General features: G+C 44.5%; 1 protein-coding gene and 1 non-coding gene across 2 annotated transcripts in view; one reads left to right on the plus strand and one right to left on the minus strand.

Annotated features, from left to right (window-relative positions):
• The first annotated feature begins 606 nt into the window (after positions 1 to 606).
• On the plus strand, positions 607 to 679 carry Trnas-gcu (transfer RNA serine (anticodon GCU)). Its single transcript has one exon. It is a non-coding gene; the product is annotated as a tRNA-Ser (tRNA).
• A 1,145-nt stretch (positions 680 to 1,824) lies between these two features.
• The window catches only part of LOC119399101 (glycosyltransferase 25 family member), a 493,406-nt gene continuing 470,161 nt past the window's right edge, over positions 1,825 to 25,069 (minus strand). Inside the window, exon 9 of the mRNA XM_037665918.2 lies at positions 1,825 to 1,847. Coding sequence (XP_037521846.1) covers positions 1,844 to 1,847 — 4 coding nt within the window. The 3' untranslated portion in view covers positions 1,825 to 1,843. The remainder of the gene's footprint in view (positions 1,848 to 25,069) is intronic.

Genomic DNA, 25,069 nt, shown 5'->3' on the forward strand with positions numbered 1-25,069 from the left:
GTCTTCCATAGCGCGCCTTTTTCTCGTTACTCCATAGCCGTCGCTAAAAAGAGTCACGCGAACGCCGTTTTTATTTTTTTTGTACTCTCCAGGTGGCCGGCGCCGCTCCGCGGCAGCTTTCTGTGAAGTCTGCTGCACCAGGGGATCGTCTCCTCTATCCCCTTCTTTAACGCCTCGGTTTCACGCTTTCGCAAAGACAAAATGAGCCCACAGCTCACGCCCTCAATTCGTCTTCTTTTTTTTCTGTGGGATTTCGAGTCAACAGCGGCTTTTCGCTCGAGGCCACCTTCGCGTGAGACGTATAAGGCGTTCGCCTTAATAAGAGGCCACGCAGGTAGCGGCGATGGATGTTCCTGGTTATGCAAAAGCGAGACATGTTGGGAGACGCCAACTGTGGCACCTTCTGCTAATTCCCGTCTCCTCGGCAGTCTTTATCGAAATCTGGCTCTTGAGAAACGCATCTATGTAGAGGCTATGAGTTTTGTCGAGAAGCACGGGGTAGCTTGTGAATGCATGGATGAGAACACCTGCCGACGCTCTGCCACGATTCTGAATTTGCAACCAGATGTTTACATATAGTGCAGTCTAAGTGCAGCTTTTAGCCCCGCCACGGTGGTCTAGTGGTTATGGCGCTCGACTGCTGACCGAAAGGTCGCGGGATCGAATCCCGGCCGCGGCGGCTGCATTTTCGATGGAGGCGAAAATGTTTGAGGCCCGTGTACTTAGATTTAGGTGCACGTTAAAGAACCCCAGGTGGTCGAAATTTCCGGAGCCCTCCACTACGGCGTCTCTCATAATCATATCGTGGTTTTGGGACGTTAAACCCCAGATATTAATTATTAAAGTGCAGCTTTTAGTAAAGCGGTAACATCCTGGAAACGTCGCGTTTTCGCCATGGCTAAAAAAATGGCCCTTAGACCAATCGGGCTCGCCGCCACCCGCTTAGGCGGCGAAGAGAGTGGATTTATAGTGAGTCATGCCACTTCCGCCTGCATTCAGCTCTCGTCTGAGAGCAGATTAAGTCTGATCTAAATTTGGTGCTGCGTTCGTCGAGTCCAGAGCGCTCACAGATTAGCGAAAATAAGAAAGGTATAGAAGCACGACGACGACAGACCCTCAGGCTTCCATCAAGGCGAACAACCGGCCTCCTGTCGTGCTGTAGGCAATCGAAAACTTTGGTGCCGTTCCGGCACATACGTGACATACAGAGCGTTCGCTTGCCGAGAAGTGGGAACAAAAGAAATGAACAGCAGCCGTACCACGTTTTTTTTTTTTTTGTTTCCTTTAGATCATGACTGAGACAGCCAGTCGTGGTGTCTTAAACACGTTATATTAACGCCTCTCGCAGGTATAGCATGCACCGCCCTTCCATATTTCAGCTTGTGCAATTTTAACCCGAACTATACGTTTACGAAATTTTGGAGGCAAAAAGGAACAGGACAAAAAAAGACGGGACCATCCCGTCCTTTTCTTGCCCTGTTCCTTTGTGCCTCCAAAATTTTGTCAGACCATGCACCAACTAGCCTAAGAACGCGTCTTAGTCTATACGTTTACAGTTGAACCATTGATATCGTAGTCCCCAGCCAAGAAGGTTGCCGAATCAACTATTGACAGCAACAGTATACGGCATTACATACATCAACCATGCTTGATGGAAGCAGCTCACAACTTCACCGATATGACATTGCAAACGTCGCACTGTTCACGTTGAAGGGCCAAACCAACGAAACGAATTATTTAGGCGGTGACGCCGACATGGCACGACGAAACGAGGCTTACGATTGTACCTGAAACCTTGAACACGCACTGGGAAGCTGCTCAGGCATGCTCATGGGCCACAGACTTACCTGCAAAAAAGAAAAAAAAATCGGTGTGTCACAAGTCACGAAACAATCAGGACACAACTAATGCAAGGAAATGCAAGGAAACGGGACATTAAAACACTACCTCTTTTTAACAAGCTGACAACTAAGCTATGAAGTTACAACTACTTGCAGCAGTGGCTCGTATAGACATGAACAATGAACATACGTTATTACAATGCTGGTTCAAAACACACAACGCACTACTCAACTTCGCAGGCATAGACACCTAAGGTCCACACGTGCCGTCCCAGCATCCCCCAACACTGGAGAATCGCCAGTTGGGGACGGTGCAGAACACAAGAGACCCGGGAATTTGCGCAGACCTCACAGTAAGAAGTGGCAATGATAACTTATACGATGAATGAATGAATGAGTCAATTAACTAAAGGAAGGTGGCATAGTCGTAATAGAGTGTATACTACAATGAGGGAGTGTCCAACGGACGCCGCGGCAAGCGCCCCGAGTGAATAAAAAGAACGCTGAAAATATGAGGGCGCTACCGTCTTCTTACACTGAACTTTCAGTAAAGTGTACTAGTTCACTTTAGCTCCAAGCTAAAGTGAACGCCAAGCCTCTGTCCGCGCCAAGCCTCTGTCCTCTGTTCGGTTCGCGAAGGGCGTAGCCACGATAGTATTTCGAGGGGAGAGAGAGGGGGGGGGGGGGCTTCCGACACCAATATATTTATTTTTATGTCCGTGTGCGTGATGTATCCATATAAAATCTGAAGAAAATCCAACGGAGGGGCGGAGAAGGCGTCGGACCCTTAGCCCCCTATGCCTAGCTACGCCAGTGCTGTGCGCCGTCCTTCTTGCGTGGTTTTCATCGTTCCATCTTTAAAGAACACGTCGGAATGGCATAAAATGCTTTTCTCACACCTATTACCTTTATCGAGAGAGCAATAAAAAATAATAGCTGGGGCTTTACAAGCCAAACCCACTATATGATTACGACGCACGTCGTATCCAATTACGACCACCCAGGTTTCTCTAACGGGGACATAAATATAAGTACACGGGTGTTCCAGCATTCCGCCTCCATCAAAATGCGACCGGCGCGGCCGGTATGGAACCCGTGTCTTTCGGTTCAGCAGCCGAACACTGTAACCTCTGAACCACACCCGCGGCTTTTCAAGAGAAAGTGAATATTCTGCAGGAAGGATACGCGCCTGTTCAATGGAACGGCCACACAAGATATCGCCGATTTCATGTGCAAACTCGACAGGCTGAGTAAAGCTCGGCGAATTAACTCCGTCGTGACCGCGCCTATAGAACGTGGGTCAACGGTGACCCGAACGCGCTGAACGAGAATTTAAAAGTACGGGCGCTCTTATCAACTAGCTGCACCATCTAGCACATTCTGTAAGCACTCATGTTTTTGTTTGCTGCATAGTTAGTTTTTTTTTTTCCGAGCGGCAGCAATTCTAAACAGCGACTCAAAGATAGCGGTTCCCTTGGTTTGTTCGCGAAAATGGCAGACGAAACGGTAGCGAGACCTTCTCACAAATGTTGTTCCTTGTACCATTCTGTTGCGTCTGTAAGCAATTTTTCTGCTGTTTCTAGCAGAAGTGACTCTGACGATGATGTCGAATCGTGGAAATCTAGTTCGGATGATAAATAACCATACAACGAGCCCGGATCGTAGTCAGGTGTTGATAAGTGCGTTACGCTTTCTGGCACATCGATTTTTTTTACTCCAATTGAAATGTCGTGATGATGTTGGTACTATTATATCTTCTATTTGTAGTGTCTCAACAGTATATGGTGAAGATTTGGTGACATCATCTTCAGCCAGTAGAGAGTAATGTTCAGCCCAAGAAGAGCGCCCGGCCGTGTCGTCAGAGTAGTGTTGCGCAGTGAAGCGACATGTGTCACAAGGAAAATCGGCGCTTTGGGCATCTTTTCACAGCGAAAGTAACAAACGCGATTTGTGTTTACAAAAATTAGTATGCATTGTTGCAAATCCTGTAGAAGCAGTCTTATGCCGAGGACGATGGTTCTTGGGAAATTGTCACAGCCGCAGAGATGGCGAATTTCATTTTCCTGTCGCTCTATAAGGGTACTGTCGAGCTTCCACAACCACACGTCCCCAAAACAAGTCCATTCAGAACAAGTCCTACCGATGGACGAAGCGGAGAAAGTACAAAAAGTGCTATGAGATCACGAAACATGACGACCGGACCAATGCCACTTGTAACGCCTGTTTTGCCTAGTGGCACACCGACATTTTTTTACATCTTGGAGCTGTCAGACATGGTTCTACCTATTTCTACAGTGCTAGGCATTGAAGTGTGAAGGCTTTTTTAAGCTTATAAGTTCACAGTAGTTTTAGTGTGTGCGGTGAAGCCAGGCTTTAGGATGTTTTGGTGCCATGTTCAGTGCTACCTTTTGGTACCAGATTTCTTTTTCTGTCCTGCTATTTAGCATAATTTGATAAAATACCTATGGCTCAATAGCAAATTTACTTTTCTTCTCAATTATGTTGATTGTATTGCTGTGTTTGAAAATTTTGTAGAGGGAAAAAGTATAACCGTGTAACCTGATGGAATAATGCAGTTTTCACTGGGTAGACAAAAAAAAATTGTAACTCATACGCTTTTTGAGCTAAGTCATTCAAACTTTCCTCTAATATAGAAAACTGTCGACCAAATATTTTGTATATCTCAGATCATTTTTCGTTTTTTTTCTTTCATGTTGGGGGCATAACGTTAAAAATATTCTGTGCAATGTTCAATAAATCTAGTTTTCATAAATATTCTTGCATATTATACCTTAATATGAATTTCTCAAAGTAATACCATTAAAATATGCAGTCCCTTAGCTTCATATTAATATATAATATTACAGTATCAATCATATTATTCGTACCAAAAATAATTACTGAAACATACAAAATGTTGCCAGTTTTCGCACGGTCTCGAAAGAGTTAAGTGGAGTTTTGCATCATGTTGAAAAACTATAGACACAGCAGAGTGAAACTCCTGTCCAAGCTATCGCTGATCGGAGTCAGTGAATATCAAGAAAGACGTCGGTTGCGGAAACGGCAATGTGTCAATGCGACCTCGGAAGCTGTACCGACGACGCGTGCGAGTTGCACAATTAAGAACAGTGTATTCGTGGAATTGTATTCAACATTACGAAGGTCAGGTGTTATGTCAACTGCGCGTAAAGCCGCTTTTTCATCATGATGGCGCACGTATATGAACGAATGTTTAATTTTCAGTTTCACCTTTATTCAAGCAGCCCCGCAAGCTAGTCACCCGCAACGCCCTTCTTTAATAATAATATCTGGGGTTTAACGTCCCAAAACCACCATATGATTATGAGGGACGCCGTAGTGGAGGGCTCCGGAAATTTCGACCACTTGGGGTTCCCTAACGTGCACCTCAATCTAAGTAAGTACACGCGCCTCAAACATTTTGGCCTCCATCGAAAATGCAGCCGCCGCGGCCGGGATTCAATCCCGCGACCTATATATATATATAGGAAAGGAGATGATTCTTAAGGGCTCGTTTATCTTTCTTACACTCAATATTAATCTGAACTAACAGACAATAACGCCAAAGAAAGTACAGGAGGTGTTATCTGTAGTATTTAGAATATAAAAGTGAAGAAAGTAAAGTGGACGAAAAGATAACTTGCCGCCGGCAGGGACCGAACCTGCGACCTACGAATAACGCGTCCGATGCTCTACCACTGAGCTACGGCGGCGGTCATCCTCCCGTCCACTTTACGGGGTATATATGTACATTTAAACCTAGGAGTGTTAGTCAGCGCCGGTCGCAGCCATGGCGGCGAGTGTGGAACACTCTTTTTTCTGCCTGTTGGCGTCACGTAGCACGTGACTCATATATAGGTGACACTAATGCCCACATACCACTTAGCATAACAAGAATACCTGTGATATTCTGTGTTAAAACCGCGATATGATTTATGAGGCACGCCGTAGTGGAGGGCTCCGGAAATTTTGAGCATGTGGTGTTCTCTAACGTGCGCTGACATCGCACAGTAGACGGTCCTGCAGCATTTCGCGTTCGTCGAAATGCGACCGCCGCGGCCGGAATCGAACCCACGACTTTCGTGTCAGCGGCCGAGCACCGTAACCATTGTACCACCGAGGGGGACATGCCGCTTAACAGAGTAGCGCATTATGTTTGACGGTTTCATTCAACTTCCTCAATATTTGGCCTAACCCATGCATTCTCAGAGCACAGCACATGTGCTCATTCCTAGCCTGCTCCCAGGAACGGGCATGTGCCACTGTGACACGAAGGGTAGAAAAGACGCGGCACACACTAACTTACCTGCGCGCGCCTCTGCATAACATTGCCACCTCCACAATGGAACGACCGCAAATTCATAATGCCGAGTATGTAGGTGCAAAGAAAAAAAAACGACGGCGCATGTACATTCAGTGCGATTTGTCGTCATTCCTGCGCACTAAAAAAAAAAAGAAAAAAAGAAAAGGAAATAAACCATAGCGCCGCGCTCGACAGCGTTTACCACCGTCCCCTTAGGAAAAACACCGTTCATCGACCCTGGTGACAGCCGCCGTTAGCCCGAATTTCCATAAAAGCGCAAGTGTATCAGTATAGGCATCTGCACTAAATGAACGACTACCGTGTGCGGACAGATTTCTTTCTCTTCTTCTGTTTTCATCTTCTGCGACCTTACCGCCTGCCTCAGTGCATAGAAGCCGGCCGCTCATTCATAACCTGGTTACTGCCTAGGCTCTTATCAATCTCTTGCTCTCCCTCTTCTCGCGACCAGGATCAAACATCGCCGACGTCAGGGCATATCCATCTAAGCTGGTGGATGCATTCCGGCATAGCTTGTGAACAAAGTAGCACACAGAGACTGATCTGTGCGGTGTAATACGTTGCATGAGGTTACACGTCGAAGTAAGAAAAAAGAAAGACAATTCCAAGCCTCATAAGTGTCTGCATGTAGCTTTTTCTCAACTTCTTTACGACAGGTTTGTTTCGCATCGTATACCAGATGCACGCTGGTTCTGCAAAATGGTTATTATTATTATTATTATTATTATTATTATTATTATTATTATTATTATTATTATTATTATTATTATTATTATTATTATTTTCTTCACAAACTTGAAATGATTAACAAACAATTATATTAACAGGAAAAGTGTCAGCAAACGGTTTTAGAGCATTCGTTTTGCACGCGACTCTGCACGCAACTGTAGCGCTAGCATACGCTGACAGCGTGCTTCTTTCAAGCAAAACTTGACAAATGGGCTAGTTGGTTAAACATGATCAACTTTCTTTGCGCAAAACTACGAAAAGTACTTGGCAGAGCGAGGAAATCTTGTATTTTCTTTGTGTAGTTTTGCGCAAAGAAATTTGATTGTTCTTTCCAGGGAGCGTCGAACGTAACTAAATCTTGCTCGTGCATTCGACTGTTTCAGGCACAAATATGACGTGTCGCCTTTCACTGAGGTCACTGCTACGTGTATGTCATTATTTACGAACAGCTCACCGGAAATTAAGAGTGCGCGCTCAAATCTTTCTTTTTTTCTCTATTTTTTTTGTACAATTTACGTTCGACAGCCTCCGTGGCGCTGTCAGAAACGTTTGGGAGCTCAGATGCGAGGCTCGCTTCGTTGCCGCACAAAATTAAATACCCTGCGCGCCATTGGCGGAGAGAACGTTTAGTTCCTTTGCAACGTGTTTAAAGAGGGCACCACTGCTGCTCCGCGGAACCGAGAAGCAGGGTCGGCTATTCTGATGTTTCGCGGGCTCTCGTTTAAACCTAGCAGGAGGAGCCGCACGACGTAGACGTGGCTAGCCGTAAAGAAATAAATCTTTTCGAATGCTTTGTAACGCCCCTTTCGGACATACCTTCCACAGACACCGCTCAAATTATAGCGCTTGTTACTTACTCAGCTCAAATTAAATAGTTAGGAAAAAAATGCGGGAAGTTTTGCACTATGTCGCGCAAAGCACGGCACAGCGAATCTGATCGATCCTCAAGTCTTCCAGCTAACGCGTTACCTTCTTTCTATCTCTTTCTCTGTCTTTGTATGCTATACGTTTCTCTCTCTTTCGTTGATTCTCTGTCTTTCTCTCTTTCTTCCCCTTTCTATGAGTTACACTCTCCCCTCCTCCTTTCCCTCCTTCTCGCCCTCAATTCCCTTTCCCGCCTACTTGCTATACTATATGCTATACAAGGCTATGCTATGACCTGCTAGCGTGCCTGGATAGCCGAGTGGTTACGACGCTCGCCTTTAGATCGTGAGTACGCAAACTTTCATTTTCAGTGGACCAGCGGTGAGTAGTGGGATTTGCCTAATTTCTGTGGCACATACCCGCTCATGTCACAGTTTTTCTGTGGTCATCCGTTTTACCTCGAGCTTTATTTAACAGCTTCGCTGTTAAAACACAACCGTAATGTATAGGCTGATTAGGGAAGATTCCAGCCACATAGAAACGTTTCCATCTGTTTATAAAGTCTTGCACGACCCGCCACGGTGGTCTAGTGGTTATGGCGCTCGACTGATGTCCCATCGAATTTTCGATGGAGGCTAAAATGCTCGAGGCCCGTGTACTTTAGGTGCACGTTAAAGAACCCCAAATTGCCGCAGCCCTCCAGTACGGCGTTCCTCATAATCATATCGATGTTTCGGGATGTTGAACCCCAGCAATTATCATTATATTATAGAAAGGTCTTGCATTGTCATTAACACAGGTCACATTAAGCGCAGGCCACATTAAGCAAACGCGAATGAATTAACAACTATCGCGTCCTTCCGCCTCAAGTTCAGTTTTTTTTTTTTTTTTTTGACGTATCCGCGCTGACAATGCGCTTAAAACCATGGATATCGATGTTCCTTGGCCAGCCATAAGTGTAAACCGCGGCTGCGAGCAGTCTTCGAGGCGGGATTAACACATCTCTAGCTATTTGTTTGTTCCTCATAAGGCAAAATCAGCGCACACTTTACGGAGACGGACAAGGAACACGAGGCACAATTTATTGGCCGCTTCGAGGCGGCCAACAAACTGCACAGTAGCCGCGGCGGCCAAGTGAACGCGTAACTACCTGTCCCCAATGAGGGAGCCAAAAAAAAAAAAAAACGAAAAAAAAAACCGAAGTACCGTTCCACGTACTCTGCAACATTCCTTTAATTATCGCCAAGCTTATAGCGGTGTGTCTCCTTCGCGTGGACTTCGCAACAGGGAAGCGCGTGGCCGTCGAGCGCACCCGTCAGAAACGAGGCCGCTTCCACTAAACGAACTGGAAGCCAGAGAGCAGGCAGGCCTTTTAATTTCGCACTTCCCTTAGTAGCCGGCCAAGGGCGCGGCATAAGGCCAGGCTCGGCTGTCCTAGGACTAATAAAAGTCAGGTACGTACGCCAGCGCGCCTCAGACAAACATATGGGGAAACTTCGCCTAGTCTGTCGTTTCGCCTTCCCTTCATCACGCCCTTGGCATATCGCAGACGGCGAGAGATATAGCTAATTTATCGAGTTTGCATAAGGTCAAGAGAATCGATATCAGAAGCGTCTGTATGTGCGTGTGCGATAGGGGGGGAGGGGGGGGCTTCGTCCGTTTCATCAACATAGAAGCCCGCAAAGAAACGGAAGCGCCTCCAGTTTCAATCCTCCAATGGGCTCCGATATCCAAGTCCGGAAGTAGGAGCGGAGCGATGTGCTTGGCAATAAAACCGAGCACGTCGCAAATAACAAAAGTTTTACACACCATGCAGCCATCGGCGTATGGTTGTTACAACGTGATAGCTTTTATTCAGCGCACTGTAGCAGTCGCAAGACATTTTTGACAGTAGTTTAATAAAGTCATGAACCAAGATATTTCTTATAGACATTCATTTTTGTGCTGCTCTTAGTATTACACTGATGGAACAGAGTACAAATAAAAACAACAAAATGTACACGTCCGTGGAGAGTACGCCTATTTTTGTTGCTTCTATTGACCATTGTTCATCCGTCAGTGCAATACTAAGCGCGATATCACGATGAAATCGAGAATAGCGTTAATGTACTTTTTGAAGTTGGCGATGAACTTCCCAGGCAGCGCACAAAGAGAGCGAGTCGGAAGAGAAAAAATGCGAGTTAGGAAGAACGTCACAAACGATTTCGAAAATTCTCAGGCCGATATGAAATCTGGCTTCCACTATTTGTGTGCATGCGTGCGTGCGTGCGTGCGTGCGTGTGTGTGTGCGTGCGTGCGTGTGTGCGTGCGTGCGTGCGTGCGTGCGTGCGTGCGTGTGTGTGGGTTTGTTTAACCACCGCAGAAAGAAAGCAGGTCATTACAGTTGCCACGCCAGGTAGCAGTATCATACACTTGGTGCAATATGAAGGCAGGGACAGTGAAGTTGCCGTAGCGAGTAATCACACCATATATAACGGCGCAACAAAGTATTCGCAATGCCCACGAACTATAGGTGGCGCGCCGTGCTTTTCAAGATGGCGCCAGGAGGAGGCTCAACCCGTTTGTTAGCATAGGAACAGATAGTACGCGCGGACGTACGGCCCGTGCCACTTTCACCAGATGAAGTCATGAGCTGCGCTGAATTGGATATGGCACTGAAATACTTTCCCAAACTATGGAAAGTGCTAAGTACTCGCCACCTAATTATTTGCTGCGGTGTGAAAGGTTGTATTTCAGCTCCGTTACCATGCATAACGATGCTTTGCGAAATCCTGTGCGTGCTACATAAAACTGCATGAACTAGAATTGACGTATGAGCTGAACGGCACTCCGAGGTAGTATACGTACCGAGCCTGCCTGACGGATTCGCCGCAGTAGTAGGCCGCCAGCGAGTAGCGCCATCGCTGCTGCACGGGACCGCACGTTTACCGTGGTGATGGTTTGCAAACATAATACGCCGTCGTCATTACTTGCGCAGTCGGGAACGCGGAGTTACGTCTTCAACGGAACACAGGCATTTAACATCCCATTCAGTAGTTGTGTCACAGCCATGCTGAGACTATAGCCGTGTGCTATTCACTTCACTCGCATGTTGCAGGCTCGATCAGCACGATCGAAACATGAATATCGAAAAGAATGCTCACGTATTTTTCGCAACGTCGAAGAAGTTAGCCGAGAGGCGTGGATTGTGGCTGTGACTGCACGTTCCAACGCTCTAACCATTTCGCTTCTCTGGTCGAGCTCGAGCGTGTTGGCGGCATGCGGCGCTCCATAATATCCACAATAATTGTGATACATGCTATGCACAAGAGGAACTATGCTTTTATTTTGATCTCGCTCAAGGATATTATACATTAAATACAATCAAAGTGACTTACGAGCGTGAAAGAACATTAACGCACAAGGGGACGTGAAGTGCAACTCGCTTCTCGAGTTAGCAGCTGATCGTTCATCGTCGCTGTCAATCTCGGTGCTTTCACAGTCTTCTACGTCCAGTGAAAAATCCTCGTCGTCAAGATGGTTTCTTTCAGCATCACTACTGAATGCAATCTGAAGAATTTCCTCCGCCGAACGACTTCGACCACTCCGCGTCACCACGTTTACAATTAGAGAGACGTCTGGGCGCGGAGAACATTTTGCTCTCAGACCGGTCAACAAGCAAATAGCTTGCAGTGTGCTGCCACTTATCAACAAACGTACAAAAACACGCGGCGCAGCGCTGGCTATGAAACCAACACACTGGCAAAGGACGGCGTGGAAAGCGTTCACTCTCCACGAAAGGCGTCGAGCAGACGCGTCCTCGAATGATTGAAACGTCGCTCGCACGATTCGTAAGAGCGCTTTGCTGACAAAGGATAGAGGCCCTATTTTAATGTGTCGCCACCTTGAGATCGCTCAGTTACACAAGAGCACATCGCGAGCCCGCGTGACCTCCCGCGTACAGTGTTATGAAATGCATGCACTACAAGAAACACTGACCAATGCTATATGCAAGTAAAACAGGGTTAGCTTCAACTGAATATGTCAGACGATAACATTTAACTAACCTACGTGGCTACAGAAAGCCTCGCGAAGCTGATATAGTATGCGTACGCTGTGGGCTAGCATTGAAAGCGCGAGTTGTCACGTATTTTCACGAAAACTTCGCGTCTCGCAAGAACGAATCAGATTTCTCGTGTCACGGAGGGCCCGGTTTGTTCACTGATGCAGGGAACATGCAAAGTCGTACTGCCAACGCGTTAACACTGAGGTTAGCACAGCCGAACAAGGGAGCGACTGCGTAGTGCTGCCATTTTATCGTCTACTAACCCTCCTCGAGAGGACGCTCCTGAATTCCGCTTGGCGGCGCGACAGTCTATGGGCATTGCGAATAACACACAGCCGGCGCAGAAATAAAAGGTTGGACAGTACAGATGACGCAGCAAGAAGTAACCACACTATACATTTGGCCCGACAAGTAACTGTATCATAAATTTTAAGAGTGCATGCAAGATCTTCTCATAACTCGGTTTCTGCAAAATGCTGTGGCTCAGAACAGAATTACTCGTACACGAACTGGCTTTCATTGCGATAGAAATTATACGGACACTCTCGACGGGTTTTTGCCGTCGCCGTCACATTCCGTTTAAGTCCAAATCGATAACATCACCCCCGCGCATCGTATGTTCTACCCGCGGGTAAAAGTGCGCGAGCGGGGGCGACGAACACAGCTGAAGCAGAAATGAACCGAGCCGACCAGTCTTTGCTCGGGCGAAGGGGCATGGACGCTGAGGGAAAAGGGGGAGGGGGGCTGCGGCGCTCGAGCAACAACTGTGAACTTTGATACTAAGGGAGCGGTCACGATCGCTGGCGCGCGCGCTATCTCGGCAGGCATCAGAAGACGGCTCATATACCCTTCTATACGTGCTGTGCTCTCAACGCGAATAGACTGTGCGAAAACCGATTAACTCCCTGGAGCGGCCGTATTCTCTTACACTAGCGTTTTCTAGCATTACGCAAGGCCGGATCCAAAAGAGTTAGCTGCCAGCTTGACTTTTTATAACATTACAATTTGTTGCTATCGCATTCATGGCTTCGCCCTCGCAGTGAAACAGTGATTTTTTTCTTTTTTCTTCGCTTCTCGAACCGCGTCTTTCACACTCCTATCTCCACGATGTGTGCTGTTACCGAAGGCTGTTTCTAGGATAAGAAAAGTGGTTTTACCATCTGCATCCGACATTTACAGCATTTCACGCCGCTGAAGGATGCGAACGTGAACACGCAAAGTAGAGCCACTTTCGAGTTTTGGTTCGAGTAAAAAGTTAGTTACTCTAATGAGAGATATACTCAAGTGAGCATTAACAAATTCTATAACTTATATAAGTGTAATAAGACTGAAACTTGGGCTAGTCGGTCGTACTTATATAAGCGGCCAGTTGGTCGTACTATATAAGTGGTCAGAAAAGGTTCCCTTAGTACAGAATGAGTTCATTCTTCTTAATGTAATCATCAAGTGAAACAATCGATAAACTGTCGTAGGCGCAATATCGTTTAACATTCGAATGTTTCAGAAGGGTCTCCTCTGTTAGATTGATCCAGGCTATACGAGACGCTGCTCGCACGGCATTCTTATGTGTTCGCATTGACAAGTTGCAACTTTTGGCAAGCCATGCAGTCCTGTGCCTGGCTTTCTTTGTGCCCTCTGTACAGTCGACATGCTCCTCGCGATGTAGCCGACAGCAGAGCACACCGTCATGACTGCTGCGCGCGGTGACCGACGTAGACATCGCGTGCAGCCGGTAAACGTTTTGGCAATGACATCCCATTGCATACGTGAATACCCGCTGTCATCACCATCATAATCATCATTCTCAGCTTATTTTGCGTCTATACCCACTGCAGGACGAAGGCCTTTCCCAGAGATCTCCTTTTGCCCTATGTTGCGCAAGCTGACTGCATTTTATCCCTGCGAAATTCTTTATTTGCTCGCTTCACCTTACTCGCTGCTGTCCTCAGAGTCTTTTTCCTTTCCTTTATGTCCATTCCGCTGCTTTAAGCGACCACGATATGTCTTTCCTGCACTTCTTACTACTCCTGCTTCACCACCCTCCTACTCTTGTAAAATGCTTGAACATATCATACATAATACAATGGACTACTTGGAAGCTAACATCAGATTTAGTAATTGTCAACATGCTTTTCGTCGTGGTGTTCGAACCGTAACACAACTACTTGAATTCACTCATGACATTGCTAAATCATTAGCTCTTGGCTCACACGTTGATGCACGTTTCATTGATTTTTCGAAAGCATTTGACACTGTTGTTCCCCCCAAACTTCTACACAAATTTAGCCTCATCCTTAATAATACTAAACTTGTTGATTGGACAGCTAGCTTCCTCACTGACCGTTCTCAGTATGTTTCCCATAACAATTCTGACTCCCATACTGCGAGTAATGATATCTGTGGTTTAAAACGTCCCAAAACCACGATATGATTATGAGCGACGCCGTAGTGGAGGGCTCCGGAAATTTCGACCACCTGGGGTTCTTTAACATGCACCTAAATCTAAGTACACCGGTCTCAAACATTTTTCGCCTCCATCGAAAATGCAGTCGCCGCGGCCGGAATTCGATCCCGCGACCTTCTGGTCAGCAGTCGAGCGCCATAACCACTAGACAGCCGTGGCGGGGCGACTCCCATGCTGCTAATGTTTCCTCCGGTGTTCCCCAGGGGACAGTTCTCGGCCCTCTTCACTTTCTGCTTTACATTATCGACTTACTACAGAACATAGCTGTTAATATGCGTTCTTACGCTGACACTTGAGCGCTATATCATGAAATTGCCTCTCCTGAAGATCATCTTGCTCTTGACGACGCATTTTCACACTTTTGCTCATGGTGTAACACTTGGCAAATGAATATTAACTTCAGCAAAACTATTGGTTGGTTGGTTACTTAGGGGAATAGCTCAACCCACTACGGGGGATCGGCCACGAAGCGTGCGGCAATAGAATTAGTGAAAAAATAAAATAAAAGGAATATGCGAAAAAGATAATTTATAGTAAAGCAAAAATGCTAGAGGTAATTTTGATTTTTTAATGAAATGTTAATTAAACGAGTGTTAAATAATATAATAAATAAATAAGCAAATACTGAAATTTAAGTAAGGGAATGAAATTATATATTTCTGCTTATAATATTAATATGGTAGTCTCTTTGTGTCTTTTATATAAATGCATATGGCATCATATATGCCCCTGTTGCATTGTCTTTGCCATTTACAAGGCTCCCACCACCTTCTTCTTTCTCACACTCTTCCAATAACTGTGTACTACTAAATGTAGGGGAATATAAATATCTGGGACTCATTTTCATCCACAACCTTTCATGGAGTAAACATATTGAAACAATACGCAATAAATCATTAAAAAAGATCGGCCATCTTCAACGGACACTTCGAGTGGTTCCACAAGATACCAAGCTACTGACTTATAAAACATTAATCTCGCCGATTCTTACAGTAGAGATCCTTTTTCAGAAAAACTGGTACTCACAAGACTGAGTCGTACAGTCTAAAGCCGTTCGTTTTATATGCCGTAGATACGGCAGATATTTTTCGTCTCCCTTTAACCTATCTAGTCTTAAAGGGACACTAAAGGCAAATAATAAGTCGACGTTGATTGTTGAAATAACAGTCCAGAAACCTCGTAGTGCTACATTTATGTCAAGGAAGTGCTTATTTTGAAATAAAATCACGTTTTAGTGGTCCGCGTCGCGTTAGCACACTTCAGATCACCCGCCTGAAGTCAGACTTTCATACGTCACTGCTGCCGCGGTGCCCAACGTTGCCCACCTTTACTGCGCGGCCGCCGACACTAGTAGCAGCAGAGCGAAAGTAGCGGGACCCACAGCAGCAACAACGGCCATCGAAGCCATCGAAGCTTGCCGCAATCGCCGCAATGGATGTGGACGGAGAACTTGACAACGATACATTGGCTGGGCTCCAATTCAGCGACTTGAGCCCCGATGAACGCGGTATGCTGCTGAGGGCTCGTAGTGCCGGCGTCGTTGCATGCGGCATTTTGTCGAACTTTCTGTCAGAGTCACTTTCACGAGCGCGGAAAACACACGCGGCAGTACGCGATCCCGAAACTACCACTGAGACGCGACCGCGTGAGCAAAGTTTGAGTTCGGCAGCAGTGCACAAGGAAGGCGTACGTTTGACGCTCAACCTACTGCTTTTGCAGATTTTCCTGTCAATCGGCCTGTGCCTTGCTGAACTTCGTGGAAAGACCGCGGTTTCTTCAAGAAAACAAGGACACGCTGGAACACCGGGCATCGCTTCGGTGTTTCTGCGCAGCCATTTCAGCGCACGGTCCCATCTGGTCAGCTGACACTGGGGGAGCGACGGCGAAAACTAGAAAAGACGGTGGAATCCTGCGGCTCGCTTAGTTCGGCAGCAGTGCACAAGGAAGGCGTACGTTTGACGCTCAACCTACTGCTTTTGCAGATTTTCCTGTAAATCGGCCTGTGCCTTGCTGAGCTTCGTGGAAAGACCGCGGTTTCTTCAAGAAAACAAGGACACGCTGGAACCCCGGGCATCGCTTCGGTGTTTCTGCGCAGCCATTTCAGCGCACGGTCCAATCTGGTCAGCTGACACTGGGGGAGCGACGGCGAAAACTAGAAAAGACGGTGGAATCCTGCGGCTCGCTTAGTTTGGCAGCAGTGCACAAGGAAGACGTACGTTTGACACTCAACCTACTGCTTTTGCAGGTGAGGCTTGGTTAATTTGTTTCTCTGGCGTAGGAGTGCACTGCTGCCGAACATAGCGTCATTGCTATTGTACCTGAGATTTTGGAAATGGGAAGTAAGGGCTCTGGAAAAGATACTACAGATTCTAAAGAGCTACGTGACCTGCTCAAGGCGTTTGAAAACTTCAAACGCGATTTCCGGGTAGAAATTAAAGAACTGAAGGAAGGAGCGTCATTTTGCTCTGATGTGTGCAATGATGTTAAAGATGTGGCAGAAGATATTAAGACATTAAGGCAAGAAATGAAGGAACTGCTTATTGAAAACAGGAAACTAAAGGCAGAAAATGAGCGCCTGTCAAAGAAGTGTGACGAGCTAGAACAGCATCAGCGTTCAAATAACTCAGAAATAAAGGGAGTACCGCCTGGTCGTGATGCGCTCACTGTTCTCCAAAAGATTGGGGAAAGTGTGGGCGAGACCATCGACACGTCGGACATTGATGTTTGTCACTGGGTTCGCACACAGAAACCTACAGTCCAGAACATTGTTGTTCGGTTCGTAAGGCGTAGTAAAAGGAACGATTTCCTGGCAAAATGCAGAAAGAGGAGATTAGACAGTTCAACTCTTGGTCTTAGCCCAGGGACTGCCATTTTTGTAAATGAACAACTCAGGCGAACAAGGCGCTGCTTTCAGCCGCCATCCAAAGGAAAAAAGAAAAAAATTGGAAGTTCGTCTGGACTTCTGCTGGTAGAGTGCTTGCACGTAGGGATGAATCTTCTGCTGTAATTCATGTCACCTGTCATGATGACATACAAAAAATGTGCTGATTTTGGTTATCTTTTGTGTACCTGCTTTGTTCATCGTTTTTCATTATGAGTGTTTTCAGTGAAATTCCTAAATACTACAATGTTTCTGATATAAAATCGTGTTGTCCACGAAATACGAACTTGCTTTCTGCATTACATGTCAACGCCAGAAGTATTAGAAGTAAAATCGATGACATAAGCATTTTTCTAGAAACTGCGGCAGTAAACTTTGATATGCTTATGTTCTCCGAAACGTGGTTAACCGATGATAGTGATGTCCCTTGTTTTCCTGGATATCGGTCTGAGCATTTGTGCCGCGTTGATAGAAAAGGTGGTGTCGCAATTTATTTAAAAGAAAAATATGCTTATGAAAAATTAGAACTGTCGGTAATCACAGCAGATTTTGAATGCCTTGCTGTAAAACTGGATAAGCTTGTAGCAATTGTCGTTTATAGGCCGCCTCAAGGGCATAAAACACGTTTTTTAGAATTTCTAGACTCATTGCTATCTTCCCCATTACTTCATAACACTTCTTATATTATTATGGGGGACATAAATATTAATCTTGCTGCAAAAGATACTTCCGCTGCACATTTTGAGACATTGCTTTCTTCATTTGGTTGTACAAATCACATATGTTCTCCTACTAGATTGACTATACACAGTGCAACATTACTCGACATATGTGTCACTAATTCAAACCCATCGGAGACCATATGCGGTATCGTATCAAGTGATCTTAGCGATCATTTGCCAGTGTTTTCTTTTATACCCATACCATCGAAACGCCAAAAGCAAGAGAAGGAAACCTTCGTCCGACGCAAAATAAATAACGATAGTAAAAATTTATTTTTTCAGCTGGTTAAATCACTAGATTGGAGTGAAATATACAAGATAAAAGACGCTGACGAGGCCTACAATGGGTTTCTGAGTTTATTACGTCACTGTTACGACACGGCATTTCCTAGAGAACAAGCGTCCTTCCGAAAGAGAAAAAATTGCCGGAAACCTTGGATAAACAGCACACTTTATAAACGTATTCAAATGAAAAATGACCTTATTAAAAAAATTTTGCGCTTACGAGATCCCGAAGCATTCAAAGTGTACAAAAAATACCGCAACGCACTTACATCAGACTTAAAGAAAGCTAAACGAGAATATTATCAGAAAAAGTTCGAGAACATATATGATAACCCAAGAAAGGTCTGGGAAATGGTTGATGCGCTTACTGGAAGAAAGAAAGCAAGATATGATATCACAGAAATACAGCAAGGAAACGTGGTGCTGCGCGGCGAGGCTCTTGCCAATGCTATAAATCGTCATTTCGTCAATGCGGGCGCGTACAGTAGTTCCTCTGAAAGCGAACACGACTCTTGTTTCGAAGGTACGGCAGCGATGCAGAATTCTATATTTATGCTTCCCACTGACAGTGCTGAGATATCTAACCTAATAAATAAACTTAAATCAATGTTGCCCCAGGTATAGATGACATCACCGCCGCTGAACTAAAGCTGATAGGTGCACTAATATCTGAGGTGCTTGCTTACATAGTAAATCTTGTACTGACAACAGGCGTGTTTCCAGCACAGTTAAAGGTTGCAAAGGTAACCCCAATTTATAAAGGCGGTGGCATAAACAACATGTCAAATTATAGACCAATATCTGTACTTACGACATTATCTAAGGTTTTTGAGGGCGTTATTCACGACAGGTTGTTATCCTTTTTTAACAAGTATCACATTATCACAACACATCAATATGGCTTTCAGAAAAATAAATCTACTGAGCAAGCATTAACGATTATAAAAGATCAGATAATTGCAAACATGGAAAATAAGAAATTTACGCTTGGTTTATTCTTGGACTTAAAAAAGGCTTTTGATTCGATACATTATGACATATTATTACGGAAACTGTCACGGTACGGCATACGCGGGATTGCCATTAAGCTTTTGCAAAACTATTTACATAATCGGTACCAACTAGTACAAATGAAAACAGCTACGTCAGGTCACTTACAGTTGGCCCAAGGAGTTCCGCAAGGTTCTATATTGGGCCCTTTACTTTTTTTTGCTTTATGTAAATGATATTGTATGCATACCAAAATCCCCACAGCTTATTATGTACGCAGACGACACAAACGTATTTTTTACATCAGGACACTTAGAAACGCTAGAAAAAAACGTAAACGAGTATATGACATCACTCTCAAACTGGCTTAAACAAAACAAGCTACAGTTAAATGCCAAGAAGACGACATATATTATATTCCGCCCATTAAATAAACATGTCAAATATGACATAAAGATAAGCTTTGACGGGAACACTATAAAGCAGGAAAAACACCAAAAATTTCTCGGGGTATGGTTCAGTGAAGACTTGACGTGGAATATTCACATTAATGGTTTAGTTAAGCAACTTGCGAGAACGGTAGGATGCCTATACAGAATTGGATCACTTATTCCTCTGTGGCTAAAGAAAAATTTGTACAATGCCCTCTTCTACTCGAGACTTTCTTACGGTGTACTAGTATGGGGGACGACAACAACAAAAAAATTACAACAGACTTATAATGCTACAAAAGAAAATACTTCGTATTTTTGAAAATTACAATGGTAGAATAGACTGTTTTCGCACTTCAGTGCTCTTTTATAAGCACGACATGTTAAGGGCAAACCAAATATACTATTTCAAGCTACTACAAGAGGTACACAAAAATAAGTGGTATAAACCAAAAGAAAATCAGCAACGTTATCCTGCTAGAAGGAATTTACAAGCGTTTACCCAGAACTAGGACAAATTATGGAAAGCAAACTATAGAATACCAATCAATGAAAATAGTTAATGAATTTAATAGCATACAGTTTCATGTTTCTCTAGAGGCATTTAAAAAACAAGTTAAAAAAATTATATTGAAAAATGAAATAACTTATCACCACTAGACAATATTGCTCAAACCTTGTAGTGTCATCGTGGTATGAATTTTCTTTTTTTTTTTTTGCTTGTGTACGGAAAGTGAGTCACGGTTCCTTTTCTAACAGATAATGTCTTTTTCTATTATTATTATTGTTCATGTGGTTACACGATGCATCGAATTTTCTGTTCTAGTTTTATTTATTTATTTATTTATTTATTTATTTATTTATTTATTTATCTGTGTAAGACTTGCGTATCTGCAGTGTCTTAAGCGTGTCATGTGTTGGTTGTGTTGATTGCAGTACTTCTTTGTTAGCGCTCATGTGGTTTTTTATGATGTGTCAAAACTTTTTTTTTCTATTGTGCATGTGTTGCGAACTTCGGGTACAGAGGCCCTTGTCAGGCGTATAAAATGCCTTTTGCCTCTGTTCCTTTTTCTTGTATAACAAGAAAATAAAAGATACTACTACTAAGCAGGGCGCCGGGCGAAGCGCAGTTCGGCGAAAACGGAACCTTTGAACCACGTGCGCCGTTCCCCATGGCAACGCCACAGAAGTTGTTTTTTGCATGAATCAAACGGAAACGAACAAACAGCATTTTATTACGTCTTTTGATGCACGGAAGGTTCTTTTTTATTGCTGCTAGTTTGATTACTAGTGATTTATTGTATGCAGACTCTCATACGTCATCGGGATCACTTCGAAAATGTCCCACTCGTGACGCTCTTCGTGTGATACATTTAGCTCAATTTCTCGGTAAGTAGGGCACTGCTGTTGATAATATTGCCGTTTTAGAAGTTGTCATACATTGAGCTTTCACTCTGACATAAGTTGTTATTTGCCTTTAGTGTCCCTTCAACCTTACCCTTTCGTCAACGCGTCGCCCCACTGAATGTTTAAAGTTTTTGCATTCTCTAATTAACTCGTCACGCCTCAATTGTTTGGACAGATATGTGAAATTTGCTGACCCTTCCTCTACTCGTTGCTCCTACAAACGAAATATTTTAACACTTCAAACTAGAACTCATATGTTCAAATACAGCTTTTTCCCCCCTCAACAATTGTACACTGCAATGCTTTACCAGGAGGCGTTCGTGAATTGCCATGTCGTGACTTTTTGTCTCCACTTGATGCGTAAACCCCACTCCCTCAATAGCCCCAACGGGGCTGCAGTATGTAAAAATTTTTAAAAATACATAAATTACGCGGCCGGCCCAGGTCTATATCTTTCGCTTAGTGTAAGCTACAATTTCTGCTACCCCTGCTTGTTATACCTGACCCATTCTGCTGTCTTCCGATCTCTTGATGTTACGCATACCATTTCCCGCTCCAATGCGCGCTGCTTGGTCCTTAATTTTTTCTCGAGTTTCTTTGTTATCATCCAAGTTTCCGCCCCATACGTTAGAACTGTCAATATGCAATGATTGAACACTTTTCGTTTTAGGGACAGCGGCAGATTGCCTGCGAGGTTTTGGGAATGCTTCCGTCTGCGTTTCAGCCCCCGATGTGACGTCCGTGAAAATTGCGTGTAGATAAAATTATCTGTAACCTGACAAGTGAGTCCATGGAGCGACATCGTTTTTCTTTACACTCCTGGTACGCGAACGCAAAACCCACTCGCACACGGAGGCGTCATGTGCTAATTTCAATATGCGCCACAAATAGGTCCACCGTTACACACCTAACGACACGCAGCGATTCATAAGACGGAAAGAAACACGCATATGCAGAGCCATAAAAGGAGAAGGCAGCGGTGATCCGCTCCAAACAGCGGCAGCGTTAATTACTCGTCCGCAATATTAACTCCTGGATACAATTACACGTGCTACAACCGCAGGAACAAATTGGGGAACGCAGCCTACTCGCAATAATGAGGCGGTCGCTGCCGGAAAATGTCGCTGCACGCCAGGTTATATTAGGGCAAGTTCGGCAAAAGTATGCGCGCCAATGCCGTCGTAGCCGCATTTGTACAAAGTAAAACGTCGCAGTCATTGCTGAATTGCCGCTTTGGTCGCGGGAATTTCAGGTTTCGCGCGGTATTAATTTGAAGTGAAAGAGTTAGACGTTCTTAAATTGCGGTCTGGTAGAAAGCAGCGAGAAACGGACAAATGAATTGAGACAGCACGAAAATTAAGTACAGAGATGTCAGGAAAGTAGCGCGCAGACACGACACTGATGCTTCTTCGCTGTTTAGAGGGAGGGTGTTTTTTTTTTTTTTTTTCGGTCAATACACATTTTTCATAAAAATGCTATGCGAGAGTCACCTGTCGTCTTCGCACACGAACAAGGCACAAATACTACACTGCCACTGCTAAAGACACCTTGAAAAGACTAAGTAACAAAATCTTGTCAGCTTTTTTTATTATGAAACTGAGAGCAGTTGTTTATATGTAAAAGTTGTAGGGCGTAAGAATACAATGCATGCACTGTAATTTTTTTTTTAAAAAGCCGATAATCTCACGTAGTTTCAGATGTTCATCATCGATTCAAGCCCCGAACGAAGTGGCGAACTTTGAGTGAAGGCGCGCCGCATCACAACTTGGTCACGAAAAACACCCTATACGCCTTATGTGCACGAGTGGACCGCTTATGCGCAGGACCGCTTATGGACCGCTTATGTGTGGTGCTTATCTGTTTCTTTCTTAAACCATAAACAGGAGCAAGGAACTCTAGCTTGTCGCACTGCGTCCAGGAAGCGCTGCAATGACACGTTTAATGCCGATCGATACGTAACCAATAGCCAACCAATACTGATAGATAAGCAATCAACAGACAGTAACTTATGAAAATGCCGCCAGACGCATGCCTATGCTCGCTTGAGCTCGGATACGCGTTTAATACTGATCGATGGCCAATCGATGCACAATCAGTACTAATCGATAACCAATAAATACCCAATAATTCATAGAAAATGCCATGAAACGCATGGCTATAATCGCTTGAGCTTGGATGCATGTGTAATGCCGCCTTATAGCCAATAAATACTGTTTGATGGCCCATCAATACCCAATAATTCATAGAAAATGCCGCCCAATCAACACCTAATAATGCCTATAAAATGCCGCGACACTCATGGCTACGCTCGTTTGAGCTTGGATACACGTGTAATACCGATAAATAGCCAATCGATAACCAATCACTACTGCTTGATAACTAACCGTTGCCGCTTACCACCTCGACGATACCAGATGAGCATCATTATTAGAGAAGCGAGTTGGGCTAGTTGGTGCGTTAGTTCGTGCTAGTAGATATGTCCGCAGATGAGCATCACTTGGCCACTTCGTGCTATCGGGCGATATTGTTATTGGCAAGGGTTGGGAAAGAGAAGTGAGGTTTAGAAGGAGGGAAATGAGGAAGAGAACGCCACCACATCCGCCCTTTCCTCAGTCTTTGCACCACTAGTGCCTAGCTGCCCCATTTTTTTTTTTTCAAACAGATTTCGTGCTCGGCAAAATATAAAACCTTTTCCTTCTAAATACAATATAGCCTTAACTTATGCTAAGGGCAACATATGTGACCGAAATAAAAAGAGAAATAAGCCAATTCGTTACCGAATATATGGACACCAATTATTCGATAGTCTAACGCGTATCGCAATTTATACTTCCAACATCAAAACCTAATTCCTCTAGTTACGAATGCACTGGTGTATACTTCAATACTGCAGTGGCGCCGATCGCCACGCTGACGTTGACATCCGAAAAGAGCAAGAGCATTTGGGAGCTTCAGAATGTGAATATTAGAAAAAAAAAAGGAAAACAAAAGTAAGAATGACGAAACGTCGAATCTGTCGCTTGCACCTTTCAGATGCGTGGTGTAGCCAGTGTCTTGTGTAATTATGCCAATATATTCCGTCTTTTCACTCCAAAGTAGATACATGGCTTTCATGCGATCCGGTCGAAAAATCTAGACGTTCGAGAAGTTCACGGGACCGATTTTGCCGTGCGGTTTTATAGCTTCTGTAATATCGATAACATCTGGTAGCCGCCTTTATTGATTGGTTCATTGTTTAAGTTAGCCAATGTTCGCACGGCATGATGGCACCGCGAAGGTGAAAGAAAGAAAGAAAGAAGGAAAGAAAGAAGGAAAGAAAGAAAGAAGGAAAGAAAGAAAGAAGGAAAAAAAGAAAGAAAGAAGGAAGGAAAGAAAGAAGGAAGGAAAGAAAGAAGGAAGGAAGGAAGGAAAGAAGGAAGGAAAGAAGGAAGGAAAGAAAGAAAGAAGGAAGGAAAGAAGGAAGGAAAGAAAGAAGGAAAGAAAGAAGGAAGGAAAGAAGGAAGGAAAGAAGGAAAGAAGGAAGGAAAGAAGGAAGGAAAGAAAGAAAGAAGGAAAGAAAGAAAGAAAGAAGGAAAGAAAGAAGGAAAGAAAGAAAGAAAGAAAGAAAGAAAGAAAGAAAGATTTCGTAGCGCCCTTAATTATGCGATACCAAGAAAGACAGCAAGGTAACGAAACTCCGCCCTATGTCAGCTTGCTTCTGAGAACCCGACCGACATAAAACCACGTTATCTCGCATAACCAGCGTATAGCTGACAAGCAGTACAGCTGACAACCGCTTAACGAGTGAAAAGCGGCATTAGCAAACAGAGAAGACACCGTCGCCTCCTCGACGACCTTTCATCGCATTCGGAAAAGGCAACTAACACAGTTCAACAACCTTAGCAATATAAGAGCGCGCGCAGGGTCGCGCGCAAGCACTGGAACAAACCGTAGAATGACGCGCATGAAGTCGCGCGGAAAGAAAAAAAAAACTGTATTGTTATAAGGCGCGCATAAACGCTTACGCTCGCCTTAGCTTCGGAAGTCACGCCCCCCAACAAGCCGATCTCGAAAGCGACAAACCGAGCGTAA

The sequence above is a fragment of the Rhipicephalus sanguineus genome, chromosome 1 (genome assembly GCF_013339695.2).
Source record: "Rhipicephalus sanguineus isolate Rsan-2018 chromosome 1, BIME_Rsan_1.4, whole genome shotgun sequence".
Taxonomy (NCBI): Eukaryota; Metazoa; Arthropoda; class Arachnida; order Ixodida; family Ixodidae; genus Rhipicephalus; species Rhipicephalus sanguineus.